The 18,724-nt window shown below is 44.6% G+C and overlaps 1 protein-coding gene across 1 annotated transcript; it reads left to right on the top strand.

The window, feature by feature from the left end:
• The first annotated feature begins 807 nt into the window (after window positions 1-807).
• Window positions 808-3,974, top strand: LOC144611844 (putative G-protein coupled receptor 139). The gene is made up of 2 exons (XM_078431146.1): window positions 808-877; window positions 3,076-3,974. The coding sequence occupies exons 1-2, from the start codon at window positions 808-810 to the stop codon at window positions 3,972-3,974; spliced, it is 969 nt and encodes a 322-aa protein (XP_078287272.1).
• The last annotated feature ends 14,750 nt before the right edge of the window (window positions 3,975-18,724 follow it).

The following is an 18,724-nucleotide window of genomic DNA, read 5'->3' as shown; positions in this document are numbered from 1 at the left end:
TCCTCGTATTCTGCTGAAATATTTTATGACGATTGATTTCTCTTGAAACCCTTGCTTGTCCTCTCACTCCGTCCTTCCCTATACTACCTGATTAAATATTACTGCTTGTATGCCGCGTTGTCTTCTTCCATTCAGGTAATAGTTTATCATTCTACATTTCCCTAACAGCATCTGCTTTGATCTGTGATTTGCACACCTAAGTCTTCCATACCTCTAGACTTCCTTTCCTCTGACCCTCAGTCTGAAAAAGTATCTGGACCCGAAATCTCACCCATTCCTTCTCGTCATGGATGCTGCCTGTTAGTCCAGCATTCTGTTTCCTCACTCTTTCGTCATGGCAATATTCAGCAATAAACCGCCCAAGCGGGATGACTTCATGCTCTCGTTATGAAGTTCTTTTTAATTTAGCTGCCAAATTTGACACCGTTCCCTGACCCTGATTGTTGCCCCTACTGTGCAAAATATGTTTATTTGGTGGTGATTGCTATATGTTAAACAATACTGATGCCATATTTCCATTCTCGTAACTCACACCTGGTATCAAAAAGATAAAACGTGCAGCATTGGTTCAGGAAGGGTTTGCAAACGTTTGTCATATCCCTAGAGGTATGGGAAGTATTTCACAATGGTAGGTCGAGCAAAATAGTTTAATGTACGTGTTTGTTCAGTGATTTGATATGATTGAGAGAAGCGCCCACTAATTGGACCAGTACATTTTATCTCACCTGCACGCGTACTTTTTAAACCATTCACCAGTACACGGCCGTAGGGTCGTTTTGATCAACTGGTCGCAGATTCTCACGGAAAATGCCATTTCCAGCAATTTACTATATTGGGAGCGTTTACTATCCTTTACTTGCAGCGATTGGAATCCCCGGTAAGACGCCGTATCTGGTTGCTATTCCAGTGTCTGTCTTAATATTAACTGTGCCATTTACTTTACTTTAATCTGTTTTGCGTTGCAGTTCCTTATCGAACTGTATCTGTCCTTTTCGTTGACTGTTTCTGATCAATAAAAAATAATCAGTTACCAAAGATATTTTTTATATGTGAGTCCGTATTAACGTAGAAATACAGATTTGCTACAGGACCCAATATTTCCCACCTCTGTTACTCTTCCAAATTGTTTTTTTGGTGCCCAGAATATCACTGTCACAGCAAAACATTTGGTCCTCGTGCACTGTTCCAAGTCGGTCCACGGGATTGAAATCTTGTGCGCAGCGTCGCAGATGGATTGGTGGGAATTGCTTGTGCATTCCTCTGCGGACCAAACGTCGCGTTTTTTGCGGAAGTCAGTGTGCTAAATGGTTTGAGTGGACTTGAATGTAGCGAACGCGGTGCAAACACTCTAACATTGTTACGGCGGCTAATCTCTGCTGCTGCTGATTTTGGATCCACGCTTCCCTATGATTAAAGTCTTATTCGCCAGATTATGACCAATAATTAATTCAGTGTGGATGCAATTAATCTGGCTCAAACATAGATACGTGCAGAAAAACGTCCAAGATAATATGCACAACACATCAGATGCCGGGAGTGTGTGGAATGGATTAAATTGAGCTAATGCACAGCTCCATGGGCAAAACATCTTGGTTGTTGGCAATGATTTGATGATCGTTCATTTGCGGCGAGATAAGTCATCTTTGTTTATAAAACCAGCGGAATGGGCCAATGGAGATTCAGAAGCAAACCCATGGATGTAAGGACTATGAAATGCAGAGCCGCAGTCTGCGCGAAACCGGTCAGCTTTCATAGAAACAGAGACATAGAAAAATAGGAGGAGTAGACCATTCGGCCCTTCGAGCCAGCAAAGCCATTCAATATGGTCATGGCTGATCATCTAAAATCAATACGTCGTTCCTGCTTTTTCCCCATATCCCTTGATTCCTTTAGCCCTCAGAGCTAAATCTAACTCACTCTTGAAAACGTCCAGTGAATTGGCCTCCACTGCATTGTGTGGCAGAACATTCCACAGGTTCACAACACTCTGGGTGAAGACGTTTTTCCGCATCTAAATCCCAAATGGCCTACCATTTATTCTTAAAGTGTGACCCCTGGTTCTGGACCCTTTAGTTTCAGAAGGAGTAGGTGCAAAGCAGAAGCATGGACCCAGCAGTTGAACGGACTGGTCTGCGTCAAGTGGAGGATGTATTGTTCACTGTGTAGAGAATATAGCGTTTCGAGGAGAGCATGCGTCCAGTGCGCAAAACATTCTCTTAGCATCGCTTTAATATTTCGTCCCAATATCGCTCTGAAATCTTCTATTTTTGTTTATTAATCTGTTCTGTGGAGGCCCAGCCTAAGTTTAGTCAAGAACTTGTTCGATTTGCAAATATTGAATCTTCAGCACTCAATAGAGTATTTCTTTCCAATATCAAACTTATTCCTCCACTACCCTCCTGCGCAGCTGCTCATCCGTCTGTAATATTGCTTCGACGTTCGACCTTTTATGACCCTTATCTCCCCCATCGGGCGACTCGGGTAGCTGTCCATATTATATCAATACGGTCATTTGTCTGCCGTCCACTCTCTCGTTGCATCATCCTTATCGCCAAAGGACCTTTTAACTCAGCACCTAATTGTTATTAATTTGCTATTCACAAGAAAACAATGCTTATTTCCACGACAAATTGGGCTGCACCCTATCAAAGATAGTGTTTTCAATTCCACTCATCTCTACCAACCCTCCAACAAAACGAAGAGTTGTTTTCTCTTGTTGCCAGTTTTGAAGACTGTTGGCGTCCTGAAAAGACATTCATAATTCTTCTTTCACCGATGCAACCTACCTGATGCATCTCCACTATTATCTCTTTTCATTTCGGGTGGCCACAATAGTTTCATGGAGGCCTGATCAACACTACATCATTTTACCTTGGTTTACAAGTTTCACATTATTCAGCATAAGCCAGACACCAAGTTTCCTCCATTCGCTTACATAGTTGTTAATTGCAGCCGAATAAATACCAATGGTACAACTGCAGGCACTGGCTTGTGTGAGGTTCGATCACGACATTCGGCGTGAAGCGAGTGATATTCAACATTTTTGAAATAAACTTTCTTCTTTCTCTCACACAGTTAACTTAACGGCGATCGTGATTCTCTCCCGTGGAAAGTGTGGACTCTCCAAATGTATTACACGCTACCTTGTGGGGATGGCAGCGGCCGATTTCCTTGTAGTTGTCATTGCTATTGTTGCGGAGCAGATTAACCTTCTCTATTCGTACGCTAGTTTCTTGCTCATAACCCCGGTATGTGCTCTGACGCTGCTCTTTAAAGTGGCAAGCATGGACTGTTCCGTTTGGTTAACGGTTGCTTTCACGTTCGATCGTTACATCGCGATTTGCTGCCCAAACCAGCAGCAAAAATATTGTACCGAGAGAACAGCAACAATAGTAATAATAACAGTGGCTATTCTGAGCTGCTTGAGGTGCATTCCATTTTACTTTGTAATGCAGCCTCAAGTCATCATTGACAATGTACCTTGGGGCTGTGAACCAGTACCTGAATACTATACATCGTTATTCTGGAAAACACACGAGTTAATTGACAGTATTATAACACCGTTATTACCAATTTGTTTAATTCTTCTGTGTAATGGTTTAACAATCCGGCACATTGTTGCAGCAAATAAAGTCCGCATGGGACTCCGGAGTAACAGTGAAAATCAGAAGGATTCGGAAGTGGAGAACCGTAGAAAATCGATGATTCTGCTGTTCGCTTTGTCAACTAATTTCATATTACTGTGGTTGCCCTATGTCATACACTCCATGACATGGCAAACTGTGAATATTGCCTACGAAGACAAACATTTGAATAACCCGACATACATTATGCAGCAATGCGGATTTATGTTACTGTTCCTCAGTACCTGCACCAACACGTGTATCTATACACTGACACAGAGGAAATTCAGAGAGGAGCTGAAACATGGAGTGAAATATTTGATTACATTGAATGGAATACTCTTTAAATAACTAACAAAAACACAATACAAATGATAGATCAATTTTCCAATACATTTTCTGGAGGCTTTGTTGCTGTCATCAACACTCAATAGGAAGCAGGTGGCTGCGACAAGGAGCCCAATACTCTCCTGCACAAGACAGACTATTGAACCAAACCGAGTTATAGTGTCATACGGTGTAGAAACAAGTCCTTTTGTCCATGCCAAACAAGGTGCCCCGTCTAGGCTCTTCTATTCGCCTGAGTTTTACCCATATACCTCTTTACAATTCCTGTCCATGTTCACAAGTTCACAAGTTATTGGAGTAGAATCTCTGCCTCCTAATCCCCTTTTCCTACCTTCTCCCCATAGCCCTTGACATCTGTTCTAATCAAGAATTTGTCTGTCTCTGTCTTAAAAATATCCACTGACTTTGCCTCCATAGTCGTATGTGGCAACGAGTTCCCCAGATTAAATAACTTCTGAATAAATAATTTACCTTTCTTCATGTATCCGGCAAATGATTGTAATGATGTTATTCAGGTATAACCCATCCCTCGTGTACAGCTTGTCTGACTTGTACCTAATTAGAGTAGCTAAGCCATTAAACGTGGTCCCGCAACATAATTGTTGCTATGACAGAATTGATGTGATATTACATTACAATTCAGGAGGCAATTGTGGATGTTTAGGAATGATAAAGGCATCCATGCTATCAAAATGATTATTCAGGTAAGGTGCTGACGGTTCATATCCGGTTGAGGGGGTGTGTGGAAGTTTGGGATGGGGGTGTAGGGTGGGGGACCTCTTGATTGTATATCTAATGATGCTGGAATAAGCGGACATTATTTAACAAAGCCGCAAAACATCATATATAGTGATTTCATGAATATTGTTAACATATTTGAAAATATTGCTTAATTGACGTACTGCATATGAACCCATTACACTTTCTTACACAACCATAACTGGAATAAGCTTACAGCAGAGATGGGGGAGGCGGTATAACGATAAGCCCCAATATAACGGAAAGATATGCCCCAATATAATGAAATTGAAGTTGCATATATGGTCAAAATGTTAGAGGTGGAAAGACCGTTCAATGTTGTGTCCTATACTTCTAATTCTGAGAATATATCTGTTTAATAACAGATATTTAAAAAAATAACTTGACATGTAAGCTTGTATCGTTAGGTCTCTGTCATGGAATCAAAAAGTGATACAGTGTGGAAACAGGCCCTTCGGCCCAACTCGCCCACACCGGCCAACAATATCCCAGTTACACGAGTCTCACTTGCCTGCGCGTGGTCCCTATCCCTCCAAACCTGTCCTCTCCGTGTTCCTGTCTAACTGCTCCTGATACGATGGCGCAGTCCCAGCATCAACTACCTCCTCTGGGAGCTTGTTCCATACACCCACCACCCTTTGTGTGAAAAGGCAACCCCTCGGATTCCTATTAAATATTTTCCCTCCACCTTGAACCTACGTCCTCATGTCCTTGAATCCCCTACTCTGGCCAAAAAGACTGTGCATCTTCCCGATCTATTCCTCTCATGATTTTGTATAGCTCTATAAGATCTCGCCTCATCCTCCTGCACTCCACGGAATAGCTACCCAGCCTACTCAACCTCTACCTATAGCTCACACCGTCTAGTCCTGACAACATCCTCGTAAATCTTCTGTGAACCCTTTCAAGCTTGACAATATATTTCCTATAACATGGTGTCCAGAAGTGAAGATAATATTCTAAATGCGGTCTCATCAACTGCAACATGACCTCCCAACTTCTGTACTCTATACTCAGGCTGATGAAGGACAAAATGTCAAAAGCCTTTTTTACCACCTTATCTACCTGTGACTCGACCTTCAAGAATCATGATCCTAGATCCCTCTACTCTATACCACTACCCAGAGGCCTACCATTTACTGTGTAGGTCCTGCCCTTGTGCGACGTCCCAAAATGCAACATCAACACCTTCTCTGTATTAAATTCTATCAACCACTCCTCCGCCCACCTGGCCAATCGATCCAGATCCTGCTGCAATCGATCAAAACCATCGTCATTGGCTGCAAAACCACTAACTTTTGTATCATCAGCAAGCTTGCTAATCTTGCCCTGTTTGTTCTCATCCAAATCTTTGGTGTAAATGACAAACTGTAACGGGCCTAGCACCGACCCCTGAGGCACAACACCGGTCATAGGCCTCCACTCTGAGAAGCAACCTTCCACCTTCACCTTCTGCGTCCTTCCATGTAGCCAATTTGCTATCCATTCGGCTATCTCTCCTTCGATCCCATGCGATCTAACCTTCCAGAGCAGCCGACCATGTGGAAGCTTGTCGAATGCCTTACTGAAGTCCATGTACACAATATCTATAGCTCTGCCCCATTTTGGTCACGCCTTCAAAAAAATCAATCAGATTTGTGAGCCGTTAAAAAAACCCCATCCAGGTTCACAACAACGTGTGATTTATTATGTATGTGCAACAAAAAATAGAACCATGCAGTTTATCTAAGTTATACGCACTCTGATATTCCGCAACCTACTATCCAAGCTGATGGGGATCAGCGCTTTCCAACATCCACTATATGTACACAATTCCAGCATATACTATTTTATAGCTAACTGTTGATAGGAAGTGTTGTAATCTCATGAACAAATCGATCCTGTGGGACTTTGTCTAAGTCAACATAACGTTCACGTAGACAGCGTCGACCGTTTTACCCTAGTCAATATTTTTGGTCTCTAAATTCAGTTACATTTACGAGACACGACCTTACATGCACAAAGCAATGCTGACGAATATATTCAGCGCTGGTCTCTCCAAACCTGAAATCGATCCTGTACCATATCAACCACGGATGCGAATCAAGAGCCAAGAGTCAAGAGTGTTTTATTGTCATGTGTCCCAGATAGAATAATGAAATTCTTACTTGCTGCAGCCAACAGAATATGTAAACATAGTAGGCAACAAAAAAACAATATAGAAACATAGACACAAAGAAAATAGGTGCAGGAGGAGGCCATTCGGCCCTTCGAGCCAGCACCGTCATTCGTTGTGATCATGACTGATCATCCACAATCAGTAACCCGTGCCTGCCTTATCACCATATCCCTTGATTGCACTAGAGCTCTGTCTCTATCTCTCTTAAATCCATCCAGTGATTTGGCCTCTGTTGCAGAGAACTCCACAAATTCATAACTCTCTGGGTGAAAATGTTCGTTCTCACCTCAGTTTTAAATGGCTTCCCTTTATTCTAAGACTGTGGCCCCTGGTTCTGGACTCCCCCAACATTGGCAACATTTTTCCTGCATCTAGCAGGAAAATATTATAGACGAGAGATAAAAAAAGAGAGAGAAAAAGGTCAGTGTGTATACACTTACCCACAAGAACACACACAGACACACACGCACGCACACACACGCACGCACACACACACACACACACACACACACATCGTTTTTCGAGTATGTGTGTGTATATATACATATATATGTATATACTAGATAAGAGTGGACCCGTTGGGCCCAAACCTCACCTGCATTGGTCTAGCACCCTCCCCTCCCCCACTCTCCACCTTCCTCCCCTTCCCCTCCCCCCACTCCCCCCCTCCCCCCATCCCTCCCACTCACCCACTCACCCACTCCATCCACCCTTAACCCCCCTTAACCCCCCCCCCCTCCCCCACACTCACCCACTCAGTCCCACTTCAATTCCAGTGAATACAAGTCCAGTCTTCCAATCTTTCCTCATATGACAGTCCCACCAATCCTGGGGATTAACCTCGTGAACTGCCTCAATGGCAAGGATGCCCTTCCTCAAATTGGGAGAACAAAACTGCACACAATACTCCAGATGTGATCGCACCATAGAAACATAGAAACATAGAAAATACGTGCAGGAGTAGGCCATTCGGCCCTTCGAGCCTGCACCGCCATTCAATATGATCATGGTTGATCATCCAGCTCAGTAACCTGTACCTGCCATCTCTCCATACCCCCTGATCCCTTTAGCAAAAAGGGCCACATCTAACTCCCTCTTAAATATAGCCAATGAACTGGCCTCAACTACCTTCTGTGGCAGAGAATTCCACAGACTCACCAGGGCCCTGTACAACAGCAGAATGACCTCTTTATTCCTACCCTCAAATCCACTAGTTATGAAGGCCAACTTTATTCACTTAGCTTTCTTCACTGCCTGCTGTACCTGCATGTTTACTTTCAGTGACTGGTGTACAAGGACACCCAGGCCTCGTTGCACTTCCCTTTTTCCGAATCTGACACCACTGAGATAATAATATGCTTCCTTGTTCTTGCCGCCAAAGTGGATAATCTCACATTTATCTACATTAGATTGCATCTGCCATGCATCTGCCCACTCACACCACCTGTCCAAGTCACCCGGCAACCTCCTAACATCTTCTTCGCAGTTCACCCTGCCACCCAACTTTGTGTCATCTGCAAATTTACTAGTGTTACTTTTAATTCCATCATCTAAATCATAAATATATATTGTAAATAGTTGCGGCCGCAGCACCGCGTCTTGCGGCACTCCACTCGCTACTGCCTGCCATCCTGACAGGGACAAGTTTATTCCTACTCTGCCAACCAATTCTCTATCCATGTCAATACTCTATACCCAACAGCATGTGCTCTGATTTTGCCCACTAATCTCCTGTGTGGGATCTCATCAAAGGATTTCTGAAAGTCAAGATATACCACATCCACTGGCTCTCCTTCATCCATTTCAGTTGTCACATCTTCAAAAAATTCCACAAGATTAGTTAACCATGATTTCCCCTTCATAAATCTATGCTGATTTGGACCAATGTTTTACTGCTATCCAAATGCGCCGTTATTACTTCTTAAATAATTGACTCCAGCATCTTCACCACCACCGATGTCAGGCTAACTGGTCTATAATTCCCCGTTTTCTCTCTCGCTCCTTTCTTGACAAGTGGGACAACATTAGCTGCCCTCCAATCCACAGGGACTGATCCTGAATCTACAGAAATTGGAAAATGATTACCAATGCTTCCACGATATCTAGAGCCACCTCCACGAGTTCACTGGGATGCAGACCATCAGTCCCTGGAAAATTTTCAGCCTTCCGTCCCATTAGTCTACCCAATACAATTTCTCGCCTCAGGCAAATTTCTTTTATAAGGTGGCGCAGCGGTAGAGTTGCTGCCTTACAGCGAATGTGACTCAGGTTCGATCCTGACTACGGGCGCCGTCTGCACGGAGTTTGGACGTTCTCCCCGTGACCTGCGTGGGTTTTCTCCAAGATCTTCGGTTTCCTCCCACACTCCAAAGACGTACAGGTATGTAGGTTAATTGACTGGGTAAATGTAAAAATGTCCCTAGTGTGTGTAGGATAGTGTTAATGTGCGGGGATCGCTGGGCGGCGAGGGCTTGTTTCCGCGCTGTATCTCTAAATCTAAATCTAAAACTAAAATCTTTCAGTTCCTCTGTTCCAAAATAATTTCACCTGTTTCTGCCTTCAAGGGACCCACATTTGTCTATACTAATCTTTTTCGCATAACATGCCTAAAGAAGCTTTTACTACCCTTCTTTATATTCTTGGCCAGCTTACCCTGGTACTTCATCTTTTCACCCCGTATTCCCCTTTTTGTTACCTTCTGTTATCCTCTGACTTCCTGCTACTCTTTGCTATGTTATATATCTTTTCGTTTAGTTTTATTCCATCCCTAACTTCCCTTGTCAGTCACGGTTGCCTCTTAGAATCTTTCTTCCTCTTTGGAAGGAAATGATCCTGCATCTTCTGGATTATGCCCAGAAATTCCTGTGATTGCTCTTCCACCGTCATTCCTGCCAGGATCGTTTTCCAGTCGACCTTGACCAGCTCCTCTCTCATGCCTTCATAGTCCCCTTTGTTCAACTGCAACACTGACACTTCTGATTTAACCTTCTCCCTCTCAAATTGCAGATTAAAACTTATGGTCACTGCCTCCCAGCGGTTCCTTTACCTTTAGATCCCTCATTAAACTTGGTTCATTGGACAACACTAAAACCTGATTTGCCTTCTGTCTGGTAGGCTCCAGTACAAGGCGCTGAAGATGAGTGCAGGATTATGGGAAGCTTTCACACTCAGATCGGAGGCCGTATCTGGAACCAGCTGCCAGAGAAAGTTTCAGAAGCAAATACAATTACGACATAACTTTGTTTGGACCTGCTAAACTGGGGTGTCCTTTATTTATTGTACCTCGTCTAAATTACAGTGTATAGTTTGAGGAAGCTTGTAAATTTAACGAGGAAAATTGAGTATTGAAAATATGCATGTTACGGAGAAAATTATGGAAGCACCCTCCCAAGGGACAATTTCTTCACAGCTGTTGCATGGCGGTTTCTTCACAGCTGTTTGTCGACTGATTCTTCCCATTTGTTATCAGGCAACTGAAATATCCTATCACCATCTAGGGAGTGGTTCTAACCTACCAGGTACATCATTTGAGACCCTTGGACTTTTCTTTTATCGGATTTTTCCATTTTTCATTCTTTTTCGGGTGTCCCTTGGTCCGCAGAGAAACCCCCAATTACAATCAACTTTAGCAAGTTCCTATCTATTGCCATCAACGTTGGCCTTGTTGTCCAAGTTCCCCATCTTCCTGTATTTATCAATGGAATACCATGGATAACTATCCATCCTATGGAATACCGATAACAGGAAATTCCTGCTCCCTTTCCCATTCCTGACTTCCTTCTTAAGTACCCTCCTCCAGGAATATACTTGATCCCAACTACCTTTAGTTGTCCCATGCCTCCTCCCCTCCTCTGGTCACCCAGGGGTCTTTACCCGCATCTGGTTTGCCCTCCAATTGAACAGAAACAGACAGGCCCTAAACTCTCATCATCAGATTATTGGAGTTGTGCGCGGCAAGTTTTTGCACAAGGAATGTGGGGTTCTCTAACGCACTGCCAGAGGTGGTGGTGGAGGCAGATACAATTGTGTGGACTGAAGCTTTTGGAAAGGCACATGGAAGTGGGTGGAATAAAGACATATGGATCATGTACACACTAATCTGTTTAACTAAGCAGTATGGTGGGCACAACATTGTCCTGTGCTGCACTGTTCTGTGTACTATCACATTTCCAATCACATATTACATTCTGGATGTCTATTTTTCCACAAACAATATACTTTCATAATTTTTAACATGTTCCTGCCTAATATCATCAAAGTTAGCTCCAATTCAGACTTTTACATTGCGTGTCTGCCCATTCTTCATCCACAATTGCTTAAAACCTGATAGAAATGTGGTCGCTGATCTCAAAATATACGTCCCCGGACCCTTCAATTGGGTGATAAAAATTTGGCTGGATGCGGGAGATAAAACACAAGATACATGAAACATTAAAGTATTATTTATTTTATTATTTTATTTGTTTTATTTTCATTCAAAACTATACACCAGACAAGTGGATATTTGAACGGAATTCTGTTGCATCAGGCTCACAATGTAACGCAGAATAATAAAATAGATAAAATAAAATAAAATTAAAGTGAAGTGAAGAGTGAAAAGTATTGGGGATGTGCAAACAATTGGGAAGGGCGGGGAGGGGGGGGGGGGGGGGGGGGGGTTGGGGACAGACAGTCCACCTCACGACAGAAGGGGGAGCAGTTATAAAGTTTGATAGCCACCGGAAAGAAGAATCTCATGTGGCGCTGTGTACTGCATCTTGGTCGAACCAGTCTGTTGCTGAAGGTACACTTCAGGTTGGCTAGTGCGTCATGAAAGGGGTGAGCTGTATTGTCCAAGTAGCTCTGCAGTTTCAGGGGCATCCTCCTTCCGAGATTACCTCCGAGGATGGTGCCAGCCTTCCTGATGAGTTTGTTAATCCTGTTGGGGTCCGCACCTTCTCTCTGCTGTCCCAGTACACGACAACACTGTCTACCAGCCATTGGTAGAACATCTGCTGCATCTTACTGCAGACGTCGAGGGAGCGGAGCCTTCTCAATTACAACTTCTCAATTACTCTTTATTAAAACCTCTCCCTTCTCCCATACAGCCAACCTTCTATCCATAGTTATATTCAGTTTAGTTTATTGTCACCTGGACCGAGGTGCAGTTAAAAGCTTTTGTTGCGTGCTAACCGGTCAGTTAGTATCTTCGTTCTAATAGCATAGGCTCTCGTTGTCTTTAGCAACTTCACGTGCGGAATCTTATCGAATGTCTGAAAATCCAGATAATCAACATTCACTGACTGTCTATGCTGCTGTTTAATTCCTCAATAATTCAAACAGATTGCTCTGGCAAGATCTCAGCTTCTCAAAACCATGAGTTGAATGTGCAGATAGTTATTAATGAATATGATATAGTTGGGATTACGGAGACATGGCTCCAAGGTGACCAAGGCTGGGAGCTGATCATCCAGGGATATTCAATATTCAGGAGGGATAGACAGAAAGGAAAAGGAGGTGGGGTAGCATTGCTGGTTAGAGAGGAGATTAACGCAATAGAAAGGAAGGACATTAGCTTGGAGATGTGGAATCGATATGGCTGCGAAACACTAAGGGTCAGAAAACGCTAGCGGGAGTTGTGTACAGGCCACCTAACAGTAGTAGTAGGGTTGGGGATGTCATCAAACAGGAAATTAAATAAGTGGGTGAAACAAAGGTAAAACAGTTATAATGGGTGACTTCAATCTACATATAGATTGGGTGAATCAAATTCGCAGAGGTGCTGAGGAAGAGGATTTCTTGGAATGTATGCGGGATAGTTTTCTAAACCAACATGTAGAGGAACCAACGAGAGAGCAGGCTATTCTCGACTGGGCATTGAGTAATGAGGAAGGTATTTATTTACAAAATGCTGGAGTAACTCAGCAGGTCAAAATGGAGAGGGTACAGAGGAGATTTACTAGAATGTTGCCTGGGTTTCAGCACTTAGGCTACAGAGAGAGGTTGAACAGGTTGGGTCTTTATTCTTTGGAGCGTAGAAGGTTGAGGGGGGACTTGATAGAGGTTTTTAAAATTTTGAGAGGGACGGACAGAGTTGACGTGGGTAGGCTTTTCCCTTTGAGAGTGGGGAAGATTCCAACAAGGGGACATAGCTTCAGAATTGAGGGACAAAGGTTTAGGGGTAACATGAGGGGGAACTTCTTTACTCAGAGGGTTGTGGCTGTATGGAATGGGCTTCCGGTGGAAGTGGTGGAGGCTGGCTCGATTTTATTATTTAAGAGTAAATTGGATAGGTATATGGATAGGAGGGGATTGGAGGGTTATGGTCTGAGTGCAGGTAGATGAGACTAGGTCAGGGAGAATGGTCGGCGTGGACTGGTAGGGCCGGACAGGCCTGTTTCCATGCTGTAGTTGTTATATATGTTATATATGTTATATATGTCAGGCAGCATCTCAGGAGAGAAGGTATGGGTGACTTTTCGGGTCGAGACCCTTCTTCAAGAGTGACCATAATATGGTTGAGTTCTGCATTAGGATGGAGAGCGACATAGTTAATTCAGAAACAACGGTTCTGAACTTAAAGAAAGGTAACTTTGAGGGCATGAGACATGAATTGGCCAAGATAGACTGGCAATTGATTTTTAAAGGGTTGACGGTGGATATGCAATGGAAGGCATTTACAGACCGCATGGATGAACTACAACAATTGTTCATCCCAGTTTGGCAAAAGAATAAATCAGCGAAGGTAGTGCATCCGTGGCTAACAAGGGAGATTAGGGATAGTATCAAAACAAAAGATGAAGCATACAAATTGGCAAGAAAAAGCAGCCTACCAGAGGGCGGAGAAATTCAGAGTCCATCAGAGGAGGACAAAGGGCTTAATTAGGAAAGGGAAAATAGATTATGAAAGAAAACTGGCAGGAAACATAAAAACTGACTGCAAAAGCTTTTTATAGATATGTGAAGACAAAAAGATTAGTTAACACAAATGTAGGTCCGTTGCAGTCACAAACAGATGAATTGATCATGGGGAACAAGGACATGGCAGACCAATTGAATAACTACTTTGGTTCTGTCTTCACTAAGGAAGACATAAATAATCTGCCGGAAATAGTAGGGGACCGGGGGCCAAATGAGATGGAGGAACTGAGTGAAATCCAGGTTATTCGGGAAGTGGTGTTAGGTAAATTGAATGGATTAAAGGCCGATAAATCCCCAGGGCCAGATAGGCTGCATTCCAGATTGCTTAAGGAGGTAGCCCCAGAAATAGAGGATGCATTAGTGATAATTTTTCAAAACTCTTTAGATTCTGGAGTAGTTCCTGAGGATTGGAGGGTAGCTAATGTAACCCCACTGTGATGTCTTGAGAGGTCGGGAGCTTTTCTCTTGAAGGTTGGGAGGTGTGGGTGCCGGAAATGAAGACAGAAAAGTTCTTGTTTTCAAACTTAAATTCCGTATATTTAGTCTTTTCCAAAAACAGGTAAACTTAATTGTTTGCAGACAGGTACACAAAACTAAAATAGGTAGTTAAATCAAAACTGTAGCTTGCTGCCTTCTTACAAAATATAACTCAAACACTGCTTCTCTCCCTGTCTGTTCCAGTCATTGTCTCTCCCTGTCTGTCTGCTCCAGTCATTGTCTCTCCCTGTCTGTCTGCTCCAGTCATTGTCTCTCCCTGTCTGTCTGCTCCAGTCATTGTCTCTCCCTGTCTGTCTGCTCCAGTCATTGTCTCTCCCTGTCTGCTCCAGTCATTGTCTCTCCCTGTCTGCTCCAGTCGTTGTCTCTCCCTGTCTGCTCCAGTCATTGTCTCTCCCTGTCTGCTCCAGTCATTGTCTCTCCCTGTCTGTCTGCTCCAGTCATTGTCTCTCCCTGTCTGTCTGCTCCAGTCATTGTCTCTCCCTGTCTGTCTGCTCCAGTCATTGTCTCTCCCTGTCTGCTCCAGTCATTGTCTCTCCCTGTCTGCTCCAGTCATTGTCTCTCCCTGTCTGTCTGCTCCAGTCATTGTCTCTCCCTGTCTGTCTGCTCCAGTCGTTGTCTCTCCTTTTATATACACTGCTTTCCTTCCCTTTTAGCTCTCTCACTGAGGCAATCAGCTCACCTGGTTCAGCTGGGCAGCAATCAGTGTCAGCAGCAATCAGTTTCAGCAGCAATCAGTGTCAGCAGGGCAGGCAGCCCTGCTGACTATGGGTTTTGTAGTCTTTTGCTGGCAACCATGATGGTTTGTAGTCCTTGTTGCATCCACCGGGAGGAAATGTATCTCCCCTCTATGACTCTACCCCTCATGATATCACATTTCCCCCTCCCCTGACTTGAGGCCTCCGGACTGGGGAAGGAGGCCCACAGGACGTCTCTTCGGGAAAGGGCATCTGCATTCCCATGTTTCTGACCTGCCCTGTGGACAACCGAGAAGTTAAAAACCTGGAGGCTGAGAAACCATCTTGTTACCCGACTGTTCGTTTCTTTATTTCTTGACATCCACTGCAAAGGAGCATGGTCTGTGAGTAGAGTGAATTTGCGCCCAATAAGGTAATAGCGAAGGGTTTCAAGGGCCCACTTAACTGCCAGACATTCTTTCTCCGGTGTAGAGTATCCTTTCTCATGGGCCAAAAGCTTTCTGCTACTGTAGAGGATTGGGTGCTCCTCACCCTGCTGTATCTGAGAGAGTACCGCCCCAAGACCCACCTCTGACGCATCTACCTGAACAAAAAAGTCCTTGTTGAAGTCTGGGACGGCCAGAACTGGGTGGGAACACAAGGCCTTCTTCAGGCTGGTGAAAGCCTCCTCTGCTTCCTGTGACCATTTCATCATTCGGGACTGTCTTTTAGTTGTCAGATTTGTTAGGGGGGCAATTAGATCAGAGAAGTTGGGAACAAAGCGTCTATAGTAGTTTGCAAGGCCTATAAAGGATTTTACTTGTCTCTTTGATACAGGTCATGGCCAATCTTGGATGGCCCTTAGTTTAGCATCTTGAGGTTTAACAAGACCACGCCCTATTGTGTAACCAAGGTACTCTGTTTCACTATAGGCTAGCCTGCACTTGCGGGGATTGGCTGTGAGACCTGCTACACGAAGAGCATCCAGTACCTTCTGTACTCGGGGCAAATGACTTTCCCAATCTGTGCTATGTATCACTATGTCATCTAAATAGGCTGCAGCATATTCTTTGTGGGGCCGCAGGACCCGGTCCATCAGCCGCTGCAAGGTGGCAGGCGCTCCGTGTAGACCAAATGGTAACTTGGTGTACTGGGAAAGCCCTTCACTTGTTGCAAAGGCTGTTTTCTCTCGGGATTCTAGGGAAAGGGGAACTTGCCAGTACCCCTTTGTGAGGTCAAGGGTTGTGACGAAGCGAGCCATTCCCAGATGGTCTATTAGTTCATCTACCAGGGGCATGGGGTAAGTGTCGAACTCGGACACTTCATTTAGTTTTCAAAAGTCATTGCAGAATCGAGTCGACGTATCAGGTTTGGGGACCAGTACAATTGGGCTTGCCCAGGCATTATGGGATTCTTCAATAACTCCTAGTTCAAGCATCTTTTTAATTTCCTCTCTAATTGTTTCCTTATGGGCTTCTGGAACTCTATAGGGCCGCTGATGGACTACCTTTCCAGGCTTAGTGCGAATTTCATGTACCGTGAGATGTGTAGTGCCCGGCTTGGCCGAGAACACATCTTGACGTTGCTGGGGTGACAGCTCTGGGCCCACCTTTATGTCATCTCTTGGTGGTGCTCCTGACTCTTTTGGGGGCAAACAACTTAATAGAACCTCTGCCGGGTGCCGAGGAAAGACAGGATTGATAGTAGCCACCCTGTCTTTCATGGCCTCCACATGCTCAATAGCAGTGCGGTGAGGACAAGGCTGTTTCTCCCAAGATTCTTTAGCTAGGTCAAGAAGCCCCCTGGGTTTGTGACAGTATAGGAGCTCAAAGGGTGAGAAGCCTGTAGAAGCTTGGGGCACCTCCCTAACTGCAAACATCAGGTACGGAAGGAGCTGGTCCAAGTGGCGCCCATCTCTTTCAATTGACTTCCTTAGCATGGCTTTAAGGGTCTTGTTGAAACTCTCTACCAGACCGTCAGTTTGAGGGTGGTATACTGATGTTCTGAGGTGCTTGATCTTTAGGAGGGAGCACAGGCCCTTGGTGACACGAGACATGAAAGGGGTTCCCTGGTCTGTTAATATTTCTTTTGGACTCCCTACTATACTGCACAGGAGGAACAGTTCCTTTGAGATATGCTGGGCTGTAGCCTTTCTGAGGGGTACAGCCTCGGGATAACGGGTAGCATAGTCTACCAGGACCAGAATATACTGATGCCCCTGAGCACTTTTGGGTAGGGGGCCCACAATATCTAACCCAATCCTTTCAAAGGGGACTTCAATGAATGGTAGTGGGATAAGGGGATTCCTAAATGAGGGCCGGGGGGGGGGGGGGCAGTGAGCTGGCATTCTGGACAACTACGGCAATAATTTGCAACTTCTTTGTGGATGCCTGGCCAAAAGAACCTCTGCAGATGTGCCCCGAGCAAGTGTGTATGGGCCAGTTGTAACACTGTGAGACCAAAAGCTTTTGGCACTAACAACTGCTCTGTTACCTCATCTTGCCCTTTTTTCATCTGGTACAGAAGCCCATTCTTTATAGCAAAATGAGGGTAAGTTAAACCACTTCCCGGACCCTGGTCCACACCCTCTAACATTTATCAATGTAGGATCTTTGAGCTGAGCAGTACCATACTGGCCTGAAAGCGGGGGTGGTCTGTCTGCTACCTGGTTGGAATCCTTACTTGATGATGGCCAATTGTTTCCTTGCGGCCCCTCCCCTTCAGAAGCCGGCCCCGTATCACTGGATGATGCTACCGCGCCCAGGAGATAATTTACTGGAGGAGAAGTAGGCGTTAAACTAGCACTGGGCCTATTCTTAGGACTACTTCTCTTATGCTTGTTCTTACCTCTGGGCAGTGATGTCTCCCTAGATCGTCTCTCTTGTATTTCCCTCCAGAGTCTGTGGAACAGGGGGCAGTCTTGTCCTATTAAGAGTGGGACTGGCAGGGCATCCAAAACCCCTGCGTTGACTTCACGCATGCCTTGGGTTGTGACTAGCTTCAAACTACTAGTAGGATACTCACGAGTGTCACCATGGACGCAGGAGATGGGTCGGGTCTTTTCCTGCAGCAAGTCTGCACTGCCACAGAAGGTTCACTAGATTGATCCCTGGGATGGCGGGACTTTCATATGAAGAAAGACTGGATAGACTAGGCTTGTACTCGCTGGAATTTAGAAGACTGAGGGGGGATCTTATAGAAACATATAAAATTCTTAAGGGGTTGGAGAGGCTAGATGCGGGAAGATTGTTCCCGATGTTGGGGGAGTCCAGAACCAGGGGTCACAGCTTAAGGATAAGGGGGAAGTCTTTTAGAACCGAGATGAGAAAACATTTCTTCACACAGAGAGTGGTGAGTCTGTGGAATTCTCTGCCACAGAAGGTAGTTGAGGCCAGTTCATTGGCTATATTTAAGAGGGAGTTAGATGTGGCCCTTTTTGCTAAAGGGATCAGGGGGTATGGAGAGAAGGCAGGTATGGGTTACTGACCCACATCTGTAGCATCTTCTGGTGTCTCTGTCCAGGATTTTTCTCCTTTGTTCAGCCTGATATAATCCCTGTACATTAACCTGTCTGGTTGGGTTGCCCTGTATGGGTTTTTGGGGCTGTGGCCGAGGATTTGCTTGACATCCTTGAACGATAGGTTGCTCTTTTTTCCCCATGCGAAACATTTCATTAGTAGCCTGAAACTGTTCAACTGCATCCACTAAGGCACAAGCTGCAACAGGTGCACTGGGGCCGATAACCCTTTTTGCCTCATAGGGTA

This window comes from Rhinoraja longicauda, chromosome 41 (assembly GCF_053455715.1).
Source record: "Rhinoraja longicauda isolate Sanriku21f chromosome 41, sRhiLon1.1, whole genome shotgun sequence".
NCBI classification, from domain to species: domain Eukaryota; kingdom Metazoa; phylum Chordata; class Chondrichthyes; order Rajiformes; family Arhynchobatidae; genus Rhinoraja; species Rhinoraja longicauda.
The sequence above is the reverse complement of the archived record's forward strand: the minus strand, read 5'-3'. Positions and strand labels throughout refer to the sequence as shown.